Source organism: Salminus brasiliensis, chromosome 13 (genome assembly GCF_030463535.1).
Source record: "Salminus brasiliensis chromosome 13, fSalBra1.hap2, whole genome shotgun sequence".
Classification (NCBI taxonomy): Eukaryota; Metazoa; Chordata; class Actinopteri; order Characiformes; family Bryconidae; genus Salminus; species Salminus brasiliensis.
The window spans coordinates 37,881,049-37,898,133 of NC_132890.1; the positions used below are offsets into that span (position 1 = coordinate 37,881,049).

The window sequence follows — 17,085 nt, forward strand, 5'->3', positions numbered from 1 at the left end:
TATGGACAAAAGTATTTGGACACTGGTCATTCATTCTTTCTTCTGAAATCAAGAGGATTAAAAAGAGTTTCTCCTGCTTCTGTTGGAGTAACTGTCTCTACTGTCCAGAGAAGAAGACTTTCTACTAGATTCTAGAGAATCATTGCTGTGAGGATTTGATTACATTCCGTGACAAGAATGTTAGTGAGTTTGGATGATCACCACCCAATGGAAACCTCACCTCATCATCCCCAAATCATCACAAAAAAGTACTGGATGGAGCTCCACCATCCATCATTCCAGAGAACACAGTTCTTCCACTGCTCCACAGCTCAATGCTGGGGGGCTTTATACCCCTCCAGCCCATGCCTGGCATTAGGCAGCATGGTGCCAATAGGTGAATGTCTATCTGCTCTATAGGGTCCTATTGTGTTGGCAGTACTTTTCTACAGGGACTAGACAAGCTGTGTGTGTGTGTTTGCATTTGTGCACATGTGTGTCAGCAAAGGCTGCAACCTAAAATAACTAAATGCATTCATTTGAAGGGGTGTCCACAAACATTTGGACATATCCTCCATGAAAATGGTCTGAAAAGCTGAAATGATCACTGCTAAATGACTCAGTTCAGAATCTGATTGACGTGTTCTGGTCCTCTGGCTCACCTCCTCTCTGCTCGACGCCTGGCTCCACGTCCACTTGCACACAGGAGTGGTTGTGGATAGCGGTCAGGCCCGTGTCCTCATCTGGATCCTCAGCCACCTCCTGCTCGCTGCTCCCATGATGCTGCGGGCTGTCGTCGCCACGGCAGCGGGGAGACCCGTGGTTCAGGGGTACCATCTCGAGGCCGTCGAGCTGGCAGGGTGCCACGCGGTGCATTAGGGGAAGAGTGCCGGAGAAATTGCCGTTGGCTTTCGTGTAGCACCTGGTCAGGAAACACACACACACACACACACACACAGAGATCAGACACTATATGGGAAGTATATGCAGAGAGGTTACTGAGTAGTAGAGCAGTCCTTTCCCAAAGCTCTCCACACGGCACTTTGACCAAACACGCTAAAACTTTCTCCAAATACACTTGTATGATTAATACACACCCTATGGCTCTTAACTGGGGCTCGCTTGCCAAAGTGTCAATTCTTCCCACTCAGAGCTGCCAGAGTGCAGAGCAGTAATGAGGACTTGGCCAGGCCAGCTTTTGCACTTGTGCTGATATGAGTGTGTGTGTGTGTGTGTGTGTGTGTGTGTGTGTGTGTGTGTTCAGTAAGAGTTAGGAATGGTTTTCATAATCTTCATTATCATGTTTGCTTGTTTGTGCTGTTTTGCCACTGCTGCTGTTTTGGGCTTGTAACTTTGCTCCGGTTGCATCACTAGTGGGTGTGTGTGTTTAAGGCCAGTAGTACTGACTACCTGACCACGGCTGGTCCTAATCACGGTGTTGTTTGTTCTGACTGACTGTGATTGGTCCTAATCATCACCATGTTTGTTCTTGACAGCAACCATCACATGGTTGTGTGCCTCAAGTGGCGCTCACTGAGAAAGATGTTTACTTCCGACAGATTGTTCGACGGATGTCCGATTTCAGCCGTTGTTTATGAGTGTGAGCACTCTAAATAACAATACCCTATATTATATTACAGGAATAATATACTATACTTTACTACAAGACTATTGAGCCCCTGACTGAATCTGAGTCTCTTAATGCTGAGTATCAGCCGATCCAATCTGATCTGATCTTTGTGTTTGTATAAATAATCCAGTCCCACAGTTTAGATCAGACGAGCTGCTGATTAATCTGATCAGTAAAATCCCTTTATTTCAGCATCAGTTTCTATAATCAGACATTCTGGACTTCATTTAGTTTAGTCGAGACTTAAAATGATGTTTTATAGTGTTTAATATCTTATAATCCAGTCTGACTCTCCTCCCTGACCAATCAGGCCAATTAATCTAATCACTTCCTGTGTGTGTGTGTGTGTGTAGTGGTACACACTCTGGATTCAGTAGACTGTTGGTCTACTGGTGTGTAGTAACTGGTTAATAGTGTGTGTGTGTGATTGGGGTCTCTATAGCGTGTGTGTTAGCATTAGCGTTAGCCTCCACTCGGTTCTGAACGGGTTCTTCAGTGCTGGGTTAAGAACAGAGGAAGGCGAGTGAGCGGTTCTGCGGTTCTCCCGCTGGTAAAACAGAGCCTTTCAGTAGGAGTTTTATAAAGGGTCAGATATTATGGTCTGTTTTCAGGTTCCACTGTAAAATAGCTCCACACTGCAGAACCTCAACTCCTTTATTTACCTTCTGAGAACGTCCACACTGCTGCTGCAGCCGGCTGGAGATAATGTCTGTTAATGGTGCCTTGAGGACACCAGATGGCGCTCTGAACCCCATGGTTAAAATAAAGACTCAGAATTGGACTGGGATTAAAATAGCTGATATCCGATCCATTCAAATATGACTGGGTCGGAACAGGACATTCCTACTATAGGGATACTGTAGTGTTTTTCACTCTCAGTTGCCAGATACCCTGTAGTTAGGCAGGTGCTGAGGCCCCTTTGAGTCTGTTCTTTAATTAAGCACAGAATAATTACTGTCTGTGGTAATCAACTGTTTTCTACAGTACAAAAAGGCTGCGAGTCTTCTTTATAGCTATGCTTTGCTGGTCTGTTGTGAGCTGATTCAATATGATTGATATGAAACTCATTTAAGCTCACACACATTATGAGGTGTCCGAAGTCGTTCATTATAGCTCTATATAGTCATCTGGATTTTCACATGTAGAGGGAGAGGGAATAGGGATTTTCAGACACAGCACATGACTGCCTGAAGCCCCACCCCACACTCCTGTCTCCTGCTGGCTGATACATGGGTAAGCTGTACTACACGCCATCATAGGTTAAACTCTGGTGACCTTTTTAAAGCACTAGGGAGCGCTAGGCCGTGTTGGTCAGTGCATCGCTCTCACTGAAATCAACTGCTGTGTTTTTGGCACATACAGAAGTCTTGTGTGAGCGCCTCCTAAGCATCGTGTTCACACACTGATCCTATCAAAGATCACTGCTCTAATCCTATCAGCCGCCGGTCTGATTGGGCTCCTGTGGGCTCTTTATCAGAGCACAGGCCTGACCATTTCTGCTGAGTCGTAAGACAAAGCTGCAGCTGGCTTCTCGCAGACACACATGCATACACACGAAAACAAACAAAACACTAGGATATAAACACACACACACACACACACACACACACACACACACACACACACACACACACTGGTAAATAAACTCAGAAACAGATTAACACACATGCTCACACACACACAAACACAGTAAGCTCTGAATGACTTTTACTCATATCAGTTCCATTCATCCACCACCCCCCTCCCACCACCACCACCACCACCCCTGCCGGGCCCGGAGGAAGTAAACACTGTTCTCATTAAGAGATCCCCACTGGCTGCACTCCGAATAAACTGTTAGTGCCGGACACACTAGAATACATAAACAAGCTTCACTGATGGACGCATGCCGCAGTGTGTGTGTGTATCCGCGTGTCTGGACCAGAACACACTCAGGTCAGAGGTGGTCCGAGAAGCAGATGATTGGTTTGCTGATTGGAAGCATGCTGAACAGCTTTCTTTCTCTCACCTGTTGTTGTTGCAGAAGTTCTGGCAGTTCATGCAGTCGGAGGAGTCCGTCTGGGGCAGAGCTGTGTACATTCCTCCCCCCTGCCACAGCAAAAACACGGTTAACCTTCCAGTCTTTCACCCACTAGCCACACACCTCCACGCTGATGTTTCAGCCAGCACTGAAAAGCAGCTGCTGACCATGCATTAGGTCCCGACTAGGCCTGTTACTATTATTACATCATCACCTGACCGCTGCTGATCGATTATTAGAGCTGATACGGTTCATTTAAGCATTTATTTTTTAATGGATATTATAAACACAACAGGACCTCCACCTTCTAAGCAGCACTAAGTAATGCTTGTTTATTAGTTTCTGCTGTTTGAGTTTACGTGGACTAAAGTATTGGGACACCTGCCATGTTACATATCTTTGCACATTAGTTTGTGCCATACTCTCCCCTAATTTAATTTATTCTCTTAATAAGAAAGACTGCATACACCATGCTACACTATATGGACAAAAGTATTGGGACACCTGCTCATTCTGTATTTCCTTTAACATCAAGGATATTAAAATGAACTGCTCCTGCTTTTGTTGGAGTAGCTTTCTCTACTGTCCTAGGAAGAAGACTTTCTACTAGATTTTGGAGGAGCATTGCTGTGAGGACATGATTGCATTCAGCCTCAAGAGCGTTATTATATGATGCAGCAGCATCATTACGAAGAACACAGCTCCACTGCTCCACAGCTCAATGCTGGGGGGCTTTATACCCCTCTGGCCCACGCCTGGAATTAGGCAGCATGGCGCCAATAGGTTCATGTTTATTATCTGCTTTTCTGTTTATTATTAGTCCTATTCTACTGGCAGTACTTCTTTACAGGGACTAGAAAAGCTCAGCAATGTTTTAGCAATGGGTGCAGCTTAAAATAGCTGAATGCATTCATGAAAAGGTCCACAAACATTTGGATATATATTACAATGTGATATATGTATAACTAATACCAATGTATTGGAGCCTGTTTCAGTTTAAAAGCATGTAAATCCATGTAAAACTATATAGGCCTGTACATCTATTATTTATTATATTTACAATAACAAAAAATCTATACAAATGAATAACTGGACTAGCTACAGTCTTTACAGATCAGCCTGTGTGGCCACTCACATTGTGGATGTGGTGGGGGTGTGTGTGCTCATAGTCCATAGTGCTGTGGGGCAGGGGGGTGTCGTGGCTGTGCGGATGTCCAGCAGGATAGAGGGGACCAGAGCCATTGAGCAGTGTCAAGCCATTGGGGAGTTTGTGGTGGAGGTGGTGGCAACCCTGGGGCATGACGGGCCCACCGTGGCCACAGCCAGAGTGCACGCTGCCGTTTAGCCGGCTGGAGCCTGGAAGGGTTGCATACTCCAGAACATGGCCATTCATCTCAGCGGGCTGGTATAGGTAGCTGGTAGGGTCATACTCTGGGAAGAGAGAAATAGAGAGATGGAGATGTTTTGTCATGTTTTAAATTTTCCAGTTTATCAAAAAAAATTCAGGTCCTGATAAACCAGCACATAACTTGTTTACAAACTCGCCAGCTGTGGCTGAACACATCTGTAACAGAACACACCACATGGGCTGAATGTAGCCTATTTCTGGGAGTGGAATATGTGGGCTACTACTTTTACTCACACACACACACACACACACATACACACACACACACACACACACACACACACACACACAGCCCACAGTGTTTACTCTGTTACTTAACCCCATTCACAGAGAGAGAGGGAGAGGGAAAGAGCTTCAAAGGGCCCTGCTGAGGCCTGCTGGAGGCTCCTAAAACATGGCAGTGGACTTCTCCACAGGTCTGGATCTGGACTCACTGTGCATGTTCTGCTGCTGGCGGTTCCTCCACAGGCACATAATGATGAAGACAAGCAGGATGAGCACCATGACACCCAGCACACATCCCACGATCAGATACAGCACGCCACTCGCCGAGCTGGGCGGGTCGTGAGGGTAAATACCCGGTGGGGTGATGGGCCGCTGGCTGGGAACACCTGGAGGCTGACGGGCTGCGAAGAGAGGTGGGGGACGAGTGGATGTGGTTACATATGGCCGTAAGTGGCATGCAATGAAACGTACAAACATGCACGGATTTTGTAAACACACATCTGTTCAGCCTGCTTTCTTTTCTTTTTTTTTTGTACAGGTTCAGAACTGCAGTGGTAACAGCCGCCGATTCTGTGCTTTGAGGCTTGTTGTTGTGATTTCACCAGGCCTGTATTAATAGCAGTCATTAGCACATGAGGTAAAGGCAAAGCGGCACAATGTGAGCCATTGTCTCTGGCTCTAATAAAACCATCGCTGTGTTCAGGGCTGTAATTACAGCAGGGACTTTTATAGCCTCCTGTCTTCGGTTTAAGTGCAGCATTCCCATAACAGTACAGTCTCAGTGCCTCACTCTCCCTCCCTCCCTCCCTCTCTCTCTCACCTTTGGTTTCGCAGATCATCACGTTACTGTATTCGCTCTCTCCCGCGTCATTAAAGCACTGCATCTTGATGTCATAGGACGTCTCAGACTGGAGCTGACCAATCATGTGCCAGCGCTTGACTCCTGCAGGAAGGGGAGAGGAAGAGGGCGGGGGTTAGCGTGGCATAATTACATGGGGCCGCCTCTCTCAAAGCATGTGTTGTTCCCTCTGCTCTCCCTCTTCACTCTCTCTCACTCTCTGTCTCTCGTTCTCGCGCTTTCTCGCGCAGTCCCACGAGGCCTCAGACACATGCTTTACTCCAGACAGGCTCCTTATAAGGCAGCTTAATGTTTGTTCTGGCTTGGTTCCAGTAATTCCCACCGCACTGCACACACTCAGACTTCAGAACACACAGCGGCCCTGTGAGCTCGGCTCACTTATATACGTGCTCACGTTTGTTTGTTTTTTTCCTGTGGCAGGACTTACTGTATGTTTAATGGACACATATATAACTGTAATTGCCTTTATGCATCATAACCTTAAGTTTAGTAACAAAAGTTAATAGTTAAGGTCCTTTTAATATTAAAATTAAACACCTTTGATAAAACAACTTTTTTTCCTCTGGCACAGCTGGTTTTCTTCAGTTTTCCTACAGAGGCAGGGCATTTCTGTCTTGACAATGTATTAAAAACAAATACACACACACACACATGCATGCACTCGGACTCAGCTCTCTAATCAAACACTGCAGCACATGCTGCGTGTAAATAGTTGCTCTTGTGTACGCACCTGAATAAGGCCTGAATAGCAACTGCATACACACACACACACACACGCAGCTTATTTGAGCAAGCATGCAGCTCAGGTCTGCTGCTCTGAGGTGCAACACTGAGGTGAACACTAGACCATAGGAAAAGGGAAACAGAAAGAAAGAGAGACAGAGAGAGAGAGAGACATAACTCAAGAAAGAAAAAAAAGTGAGGGAGGTTTGGGGATCACTGTTAACATTCCTCTCAGCCGTACAAGCCCCCTCTCGCAGTCCGCAGTGTAGAGTTTCAGTTCGGGCCCATTAGAGAGCCAGCCATTTATTAAAAACACATTTTAGCCTGGCTCATTACGCCACGCTCCAGACTCACTGCACATCAATCAGCAGAATGAGCTTCCCTCGGCCCGCCCCCTCGCACACAGGATATCCATTACACACACAGAAACACATCCCTGGTACATAGGTCCACTCCATACCTCATACCTCATACCGACCCCCTCGCCTGCCAGAGCAGCCGCATCCTTTGCTCTGCAAGCATGAGTGCAGTGTTCAGAGCAAGGGGATGAAGTGTGTGTGTTGTGTTGTGTGGTCTGTAGCTTCATGGATCAGCTAAGAGCCTGTTTACACCTGGCATTAGCAGAGTTTGTGGTGATCGGATCACGTTGGGAATTCCCTTGTCTGCATTTAACACCCCCAAGACGCACTGTGATCGGATTGGATTACGATCAGATCACTCAAACTCAAAAAACAAGTTTTCTGTGATCAGATTTCGTCAGGCAAGCGGAAATACGTCTGTATTATGTCTCTTTCCTACTGTGTGTGTGTGTGTATGCATGCTCATGCTCTTTCCCCGGTGGATGAGGGCAGTATTACAGTTTGTTCTCTTGTGGTTTAAATGGTCTGTCGCTTTTTCTAATAGAGCCGTTAAAGGAATGCGAGAACAATCTGTTGGTCTATTCTGTAGCAGAAGAACGCCACCGTTCCTCTAAACTGCTCCACATTCCTTCTGGACAGTTGTTTTTAGGATGTACAGGTTGGTGTGATTGTTACACAGGAAAGTAAAATTGGATCTCATCTGATTTCACTGGAGTCACATTTTAATAAAGAGTGAACAGAATCTGGTCTAATCCAGATACTGTCCGGATACAAACTGCTTGTTAATGCCAGGTGTAAACAGGGCCTAGGAGAACGGCTCAGGAATAATAAGTGGGATCCAGCTGAATTTGTTGAGTAATTTGTTATTCAAATTTTGGATGAGCATTACTTTATATATTTAGTTTGCGCTGTGTAAAAGCTGCTTGCTTTAATTTCAAAATAAAGAGATTTAACAGAGGAATCATAAAGATAACACACCCGAAACCATTGTTTTTTGGAGGCTGAAAAGATGCTTCCAATAGCAGTCAATATTTGCACTGGAAACATGAGCTAATAGGAAAAAAGTCCGGACCCATACTTCCAAACTGGCTTCATAATAAAAAAATTTAGAGGCAACTGATGGGAGTGTTTGAAGGTAACAACGCCTTCCTACTCAATAGTAACTGTTTTATAAATGTTTGCTATTTTTCTAACTTATTCCTTAATAATTTAGATATTTAATATATATTCGCTCTTCAAAGCTTTGGAGGCTGTTTGTGCCCCCTGGTGAAGGTCAGGGGGTTTTCTGTTGGCGATTGCTGTGAGAGGACGGGGCCCTGAGTGGCGGAGAAGCTTCTTTGCTGTTCTGCGAGCGGACCTGGGGTCGAAAAGGGTATGAACTATGAGACAACGAGCTATCTGAGTGAACCTCTCCTCAGTATGGCCAGCACATGCCTGTTCTACACAGCAGAAAGTCATATACAGGCCAGAAGACCTCATTTCTATTTCTCCTTCACCTTCACAGAGACTTTAAGACCCTTTAAGATTGCCCGAGCACTAGCTGCTGTGTTTAAGAGGGACACGGCGACATTACTTAAGATTAGAGCTTGTTGTGTTTATCTCTCAGCTGTGGTAAATTACCCAACACAGGCACACAATGTGACTGCAGCTTTACAATTCTGAGCTCCTCCAGACAGCAAAGGACACACTTACTACTTTATCTGACCCACGTAGCCAGTAACACTGTCTGAATCTGGGTTCTAGGTACCACAGCTGGCTCCAGTTGAGTGATGGTGTAAAAATACCTCACATGCATCTCGTACTCAGCACGTAGGCCAAAAGTTTAAATGTCATGACAAACCTTAAATGTGGTCGCTATGCTAAGTTACCTAAGCTGTATTTGACCTGGAATCATCCTGCAGAGGATTTTTAGGCAGCGTCTCAGAAAAGTTGTGCCCACTGCTGACAAAGATGTGCAAATGCACACACACAGCTTGTCAAATACACACAAATGCTGCCTAATGCCTAAAGGCGTGGGCTAGACAGGTATAAAGCCCCCCAGCATTGAGCTGTGGAGCAGTGGAGGAACTTCTCTGGAATGATGGTGGAGGAGCTCCATCCAGTACTTTTGGGATGAGCTGGGGAGTTGGGGATGATGAGGTTGGGGGGTGGTGATCATCATTCAGTACATCCTGAACTCACTAACACTTATCATTGAACGCAATCAAATCCTCACAGCAAAAGCCTTCCCTGGACAGTAGAGACAGTTACCCCAACTGCAGGTGTCCCAAAACTTTTGTCCATTCAGTGTATGTCAGTATGCCTAGCTGAGGATGTAGGCATATGTAAGAGCCTGCCATTGAGAGTGGATGAACAAATGAAAATGGCTCAATACGAGCATGGGACGAGCTTTCTTACCTTCTACAACATCCTTCTTATAATCGCTGTCATTGTCGCTGTCTGTGGGTCGGTAGTAGATGTAGAAGCCCTGGATTGGGGTGTTGTTGTTACTAGAGGGGGTGTACTGCAGGACAGAGAGAGAAGAGAGAGAGATAGTAAAATAAATGAACAAATAAAGAGACAAATGGAGGCATTACAGACTGCACTGTAGATGTTAAACTAGGGTTGCTGTGAGATTTTCACAGTATGATAACCACCTCCGTTTACAGTATTATACTACTGCACCTCTTGTTGTTGTTGTTGTTCTTCCTCTCATGATTATTATTATTTTTATTAATGTTATTATTATTGCACACTGCCCTATAAAGAACAAGTGAACAACATATTTACTATATTCATTATATTACATATAACAGAATTATATGGAAAATGGCTTCATTTAATAATTAAATAGGCAAGCTGGATGTAAGGTCATGATTATATTCATTATAGATTAATCTTATGATTATTTTCTCAATTAATCAAGTGATTGTTCAGTATTTAAACTCTGAAAATAGTGAGAACTTGGTGGGATTCTCTGTCCGGTTGCATTTAAAAAAAAAAATCAGTATTAAACAGATATACAGAGTATGACAACCATCCCTTTTCATACCATGTATACCAAAAAACGGGTGCTTCCATCCTTCAGCAAACACAGACCTGCTTCAAAAAAACAAGCAGCACCTCAGAGCAGGTCAGCAGACTGACCCCCAGAGTAGAACCCTGTCTGCTCCACATACGCAAAGTACGCATGGCTATTATTTATAGACAAACATCAAGAGAAACCACATCTCTCTCTCTCTCTCTCTCTCTCTCCTCTATTTCACTAAAACACACCACTCATTTAAAGCTCTCCGCTCTCCTCCCATGCCGTACTCTAAAAATAGGCTTCACTCTATTCCGCTCCCCACAGCCGTATCTGGACAGGGCCTCCTAATATGTTCTGCAAACGCACACACACACACACACACACACTTGCTGCCTTACTGAATGGTCACAGTGGGCTCAACCAATTAGAGGCCTACTTTAGCAGTGTAAGCCATGGGGCAAGTTTTCAGGGGCTGATGGGAAATAGAATACCCCCACCCCCTGCAAAAGCATTTGGAAAAAAAGCACATACATACGTTCATACACACATGCACACACACGCACACACACACACACAGAGGCTCACACACCACACACCCTGACACTGAGTCCACACAAATGAAGCGAGCAGGGAGGTGAAAACTAACAAAAATAAACCTTCTCTTTCCTCACTTGCCGCATGTCAGAGCTCACAGATGACATGAGAGGTTTTGGTGGTGGAGGCTGATGGGAACTTAAGCTCGGCGTGGTTTTTTTAGCAAGAAATGTGAGCCTAATTGATGTGGCTAGGCTATTATGCGAAGCGCGAGCACCTGGCTTAGACATTAGAGTAAGACACTCATTTTAAAGCCGTATCCTTGTGTCTGGGTATTAACTAAGGAAAAGGTTCAATGGCTTTTTTTAATCTAGTGGTTTCCAAAGCAAGCCAAGAGTAAAGGCAAGCTATAGGGCCTTCATGAGGCATTTCTGACATTAAAGGTGCATGACAAAGTAGTGGATCTGAGGAGTGGAACAGCCAATTCATTAAGTATTAGGATATACTTAGAGAGTATACTGAGCTATACACCAATCAGCCATAACATTAACACCATCTCCCTAATACTAAGTAGTTGCTGCCGCAACAGATCTGACCATTCGAGCCATGAACTCCACAAGACCTCTGAAGGTGTCCTGCTGTGGTATCTGAAACCAACACTAACGTTAGCAGCAGATCCTCTAAGACCTGTAAGGTGTGAGGTGGACGGGGCCTCCAGGAGCATCAGTGACTCTTAGGTGCCCATGTCCCTGTCCCCTCTTTTGTTGGAGCACTTTTGGTAGGTACTGACCACTGCATACCTGAAAATCCCTTCAAGATCTGATGCCTGATGTTCTGGAGATGTTCTGACCCAGTCATTATCTAGAACATCACAGTCTGGTTCTTGTCAAAGTGTCTCAGATTCTTACGCTTGTCTATTTTTCCTGCTTCATCAACTTCATCATCTTCAAGAACTGACTGTTCACTCATTGTCTAATATGTAGATCCACCCCTCGACAGATAGGAGAGACTGTAGATGAAGATCAGCAGTGTTCTTCACTTCGTCTGTCAGCGGTGCTAATGTTCTGGCTGATCAGAGTGTATTTCTGTGTCTGTGCTGCTGCAGTACTTACAGTCCATCGCACCATGATCTGGGTGTCACTGACGGCATCTGTCGATGATATATGGGGTCCAGTCACTGGGCGGTTGGAGATGGGTGTACTGGTCTGCACCACGTGGTATGGCCTGGAGGTGGCGCTGTGGGGACTTTCCCCGTAATTGTTCATGGCGATGACGCGGAAGCGGTATGTGGCACCTGTGGATGGAAACGTGGATAAGCTTACCAAATCCACTCGGATTAAGTGCTGTTCATCAAATGCAGAAAGCAGTCTTGTGGTATACGCTTTAATTCTGTGACTACAGAGAGCCTGTGACTATCATAACTGCCACACTGTCAGTGCTGGAGGCTAACAGCCCGGAACACAACGCCGTGCACTGCCGGTTAGCTCTGTGTTTCCACTTGTCGAGCCGCTGCAGAGGATTTCTTACCCTTATACTCAAGAGGTTCAATAATGGCACATCCAGTCTACCTCCAACATCCCTGTCCAGTCTATTTACTGCTATATCATTACAGTGACCTAACAGGGCTTACAGTAAGCCATGCTGGAGTAAAAGTGTGGGGTTTACTTTCATCTTTGTGTTTCTTTGAGAAGCTTTTTTCTGCTGTAAGTCATGGCGGGTGACTGGACTCAACAACATAGAGCTGAATAGGTAAGCCTATGTGCCCAGTAATACATGAGACCCTCACCCGGTTCTAGGTTGCGCACTTCCACAGACAGCTTGAGAGGTGAGATGTTGTCATCGGCGATGACCCAGTCTCCGCTGCGGCCCTGCTTCCTGTATTCCACGCGGAAGGCTGTGATTGGAGAACCACCATTGGCCCGTGGGATCCATGTGACATAAACAGAACTCTCTGTCCCCATAGAGACTGTAGGCCGATCCGGGGCCTCTGGAACTGCAGGACAAAATTAAGAAATTAATAACTAGGCCACACTGGGACAACACTGATATAGTCTTAGGGAGATAATGTTAGATGGTACCGAGGTCTGGAAGCTTTACCAGTGTTTACAAAAGCTGCTAAACTTTATCATTATCTGCTCACTTAGGGCGATTTCACACCTGTCCTGAATACACAAGTCTGCATCCAAGACAGATTTCAGACCTGTTTGTGAGGGAGGGGCTCATTGGCACTGGTTTGCTTTCACACAAACTCTCAGAACAAGAACAAGAAAAAAAGGCTTCTGTAAAAACGCCTTAAATTAAGGATGTCCCAATCCAATCCAGTGACCTGAGATTGAGGCCAGGCATTTTTAAAGGATCAGGTATTTTAAGATTCCGATCCTCTAGGCATCATTAATAGACATGATCCTCAGCTGCTGCAGACAAACCTCAAAAAAAAAATTGATTGGGACATCCCTACCTTAAACACAGTAAAATAGAGTGAAATGGTGGATTTAAGCATGAACACCATTCTTCAAATAGCAAAAGCAAGTAAAATATAACAAATTGTAATTTTTAACATGACAACAACAAATAATAACAACTACAACAAAGAAACGTTTTACAAGCTCCTCAAAATCGCACTGGAATCAGTAAGAAAACATTCATATCAGTTGGCCCAATCGACCGTACTATAAACCACCATGTGATTATTCTAAAATCATTATGTTTCCTGCGAAGTGGAAACAGCTGACCATCCATCTTGTAAAAAGGGCCAAACACACAGAGAAAGAGAAAATAAACAGAAACACACACAACATAGACAAACTGCATGCCAGAGTGGAGCATGTACTTACTGAACGGGCTCTGGGCCATAGACAGAAAGAGGCAAACAGAGAGAGAGAGAGAGAGAGAGAGCCAAAGAGGATTAGTGAAATAAAAGACTTGTATGATATATTAGGTGAGGATTGTATTACTATTCTAACAAATTATCACACACACACACACACACACATGCCCAACTTTAATCACTATTTATTACATATACACGCTCTCAATCATACGCCGCTCTCCTCAGGCTCCAGAACGCTGCTATATCAGGCATGCTAAAGTCACTCCAGTCACACGGACCATTGGTGATTCACTCATCTTCAGCGGCCTGTTTCGTGGACTTACCTCTGTCGTGTATGACGACTCCATAGTACGTGTTGCCAGCACTGTCTTCCGGAGTTTTCTCAGGCAGAGAGACGAACGGTGCCTTGGAGGGGTTTTTATTGGAGGAGGAGCTCCTCTCTGAGAATGGCAGCAGAAAAGAGAGAGCGAGGGTGTGTGAGAGAGTGAGAGAACGAGGGAACCACTAAGAGAAATGTAATGATTCATAGCTTTGTTATTCCCACTGTGGTTTCCTGGCTATGCCAGGGCTGTGTCAAAGCCCATATGTCCCATTTATCCCTACAGCCTCACTGCCCCTGCCATGCTTTACTGTTAGAGCTGCATAATATACAGACTGTTCATCAATAGAGTGATGCTGGTTTTCACAGCATAGTTTAAGAGCATTGTTTGTGGCGGGTTGAGGACTAAAAAGTTGAGAAAATACAAAAACAATACGTTTCTGATCAAGATGTTAATACATTACTTTATATTTTGTTACATATTTATAGTTTAACAAATTTGTATACGTCTAATGGCATTCAGCTACTTTAAATTGCACTCATTGCTGACACAGATGTGCAAAGGCAGGCACACACAGCTTGTCTAGTCACTGTAGAGAAGTACTGGGCTAGAGGGGTATAAAGCCCCCCAGTATTGAGCTGTGGAGCAGTGGAAGAACTGTGTTCTCTGGAATGATGGTGGTGGAGCTCCATCCAGTCCTTTTGGGATGAGTTGGGGATGATGGGGATGATGAGGTGGGGTGGTCACCACCCAACATCCTGACCTCACTAATGCTATTGTTGCTGAATGCAATCAAATCCTCACAGCAGCAGGACCAACTGCTTGATTTCAGAATAAACAATGATTAGCTGTCCCAATACTTTTGTCCATATAGTGTATGGTTGCTGTCTCACTGGGCAGCTCTGTTCTAATCAATAACAATGTTTTTATAAAGTGGGTCCTACCGCCCCATCAAAGTTCAGGGACAGCAACAATATGGTGCGTGTGTGTGTGTCTGTGTAGTCGCGTTCCTCACCCTTGCCGGTGCGGAAGGTAAGCATGGCAGGCTGACCCTCCCCGGCTGTGCTGCGGGCCACCATGAGCACCTCGTACAGGCTGGACGGTTCCAGGTCCGACAGGGGTAAGCTTTTCTCACTTCCAGGAACACGCACTGTGTGCCAACTGCCCACCACATTCCCCATGTCATCCACCTACAGGAACACACACATACACATACACAGACTGTGAGTTATACACAAACACATGCATAAACACACGTTGCACACACACACACACACACACACATAAGGGTGAAGAATAACACACCCAAACTTACACACATGCTTAAATCATCAAACACAGGGCCAGAGGCAGCAGACGCTGGCTGTTTCTGTCTGCCATTGTCTCCCACCTCTTTCTCGCCCCCCCCTGCTCGGAATGACGACAAAGGCCTGGCCTACGCAGCGATGCCTGAGCGAGCACTGTGTCACTTTTTCCTGAGCCAGCGCGACAGCTCAGCCAGTGCAATCCTAACAAGAGCCGTTTGCTCTTTATGGGCTGAGCGAGCTTATTATTGAAGAAAACACAGCATTTACAGAGGAAATGACAGACTCCGACTCCTTACAATAACGTACCGCTCACTGCTGGCATGCCTCTCTCGCACTTGTGTTAGCACCAGCTTTGGAGTGAGTCCTGCTAGGCGGGGTTGGGGCCATGTGCACTTTTTAAAATGCAATAAATTAATTTCTGATGACACTGCAAAAACGAACGAGTGAGGCAAGAGAGATTACTCTAGCAAGTCCTGATCTGAGAGAAAGTCACAGCCTCACTGTATTCACATTAATACACCACATGTCCAAATGTTTGTGGACACCCCTTCTAATGAATGCATTCTGCTACTTTAAGTTGAACTCATTGCTGACACAGATGTGCAAATGCACACACAGCTTGTCTAGTTCCTGTAGAGAAGAAGTACTGCCAATAGAATAGGACTCTCTGGAGCAGATCAACATCATGACCCTATTGGCTCCATGCTGTCTAACACCAGGCGTGGGCTAGAGGGGTATAAAGCCCCCAAGCATTGAGCTGTGGAGCAGTGGAAGAGCTGTGTTCTCTGGATGATGAGGTGGGGTGGTGATTATAGTTCAACATCCTGACTTCTCTAATGTAATTTAATCCTCACAGCAATAGTAAGGCATCAAATTTGACACTTTTTCACTAATCAGAATCAATTACTTACATATATTTCAGTTAGAAATCTTGTCTGATTCAAGTGTCATAGCACTGTACTGAATCCATTGTGTTCTGCATTGATTTTCCAGGCGTTTCTCAGAGGTTAGATGTAACTTGTGCTTTCGCTTTCCACTGAAGAAGGAAAAGGAGGCTTGTGCTCACCTTGCGGTATTTCACAAAGTAAGCGTTGATTGGACTGCCCCAGTCTCGACCGGCCCGCCACTCCAGATCGTACATGTTGGGTTTATGCGTTTGGGGCGGGCTGATGATGATAGGTGCTTCAGGAGTGGGTTTGTCACTGGCCTTCTCGGTGGGAGGACCTAGAGCGCCACCATCCCCCATAGGCAGGAACAGCTCCTCCCCCTCGTCACTTTGGATTGGCTGAACGGAGGGCTGTATCTCTACAGCAGCAGTGGTACTGGACTGAGGTTCTGTAAGAACAACGTTATACAATGTTATACACACCCAAATTCCATCAACAAGTTCAAGTATTTTTGGGGGATTTTCTTCAATTTCTTCAATCATTGTACACAATACGCATTTTAGACTTTACGCATATATATTTTTATATATAATCAAAATCATCAGTAGCTTAAAGAACACTGACTAACTCCACGTTTCATTACATGGTGTAATTAGTCCTGTTTAAGTGGATAGAGTAGAAATGAACAGAATAAAAGTCACTGTACTAGGTACAGGAGAGCACTTGTAAATGTCTGCAGCTACTGGTGAATTCACTATGTATCGTGAAAATTTCTTTAAATATCATGATATACTATTTTTACCATATCATCCAGCCCTGCTGTGGTCCCCAAAGTGATAAGCTCCTCCAATAAAATATTAATATTTACTGGCATGAAACAATCAACATCTACTCGTGCTTCTCACAGTAATCTAGACTGAACTGTTACAACAGCAAAGATTAGTTTGAAGTTACCAGGTCCTTATAAATATTAATATTGTTCATTAAATCGCAATCC

At 45.0% G+C, this 17,085-nt stretch overlaps 1 protein-coding gene across 1 annotated transcript in view; it reads right to left on the reverse strand.

The window, feature by feature from the left end:
- cdon (cell adhesion associated, oncogene regulated) overlaps nucleotides 1-17,085 on the reverse strand; it is a 46,362-nt gene that overhangs the window by 1,234 nt on the left and 28,043 nt on the right. The window contains exons 9-19 of the mRNA XM_072694645.1: nucleotides 16,268-16,536; nucleotides 14,910-15,084; nucleotides 13,898-14,014; nucleotides 12,531-12,737; nucleotides 11,857-12,038; nucleotides 9,601-9,706; nucleotides 6,083-6,205; nucleotides 5,472-5,663; nucleotides 4,765-5,060; nucleotides 3,618-3,697; nucleotides 642-901 (exon numbers count right to left, since the gene is read on the reverse strand). Of these exons, the coding sequence (XP_072550746.1) occupies nucleotides 642-901; nucleotides 3,618-3,697; nucleotides 4,765-5,060; nucleotides 5,472-5,663; nucleotides 6,083-6,205; nucleotides 9,601-9,706; nucleotides 11,857-12,038; nucleotides 12,531-12,737; nucleotides 13,898-14,014; nucleotides 14,910-15,084; nucleotides 16,268-16,536 (2,007 nt within the window). The remainder of the gene's footprint in view (nucleotides 1-641; nucleotides 902-3,617; nucleotides 3,698-4,764; nucleotides 5,061-5,471; nucleotides 5,664-6,082; nucleotides 6,206-9,600; nucleotides 9,707-11,856; nucleotides 12,039-12,530; nucleotides 12,738-13,897; nucleotides 14,015-14,909; nucleotides 15,085-16,267; nucleotides 16,537-17,085) is intronic.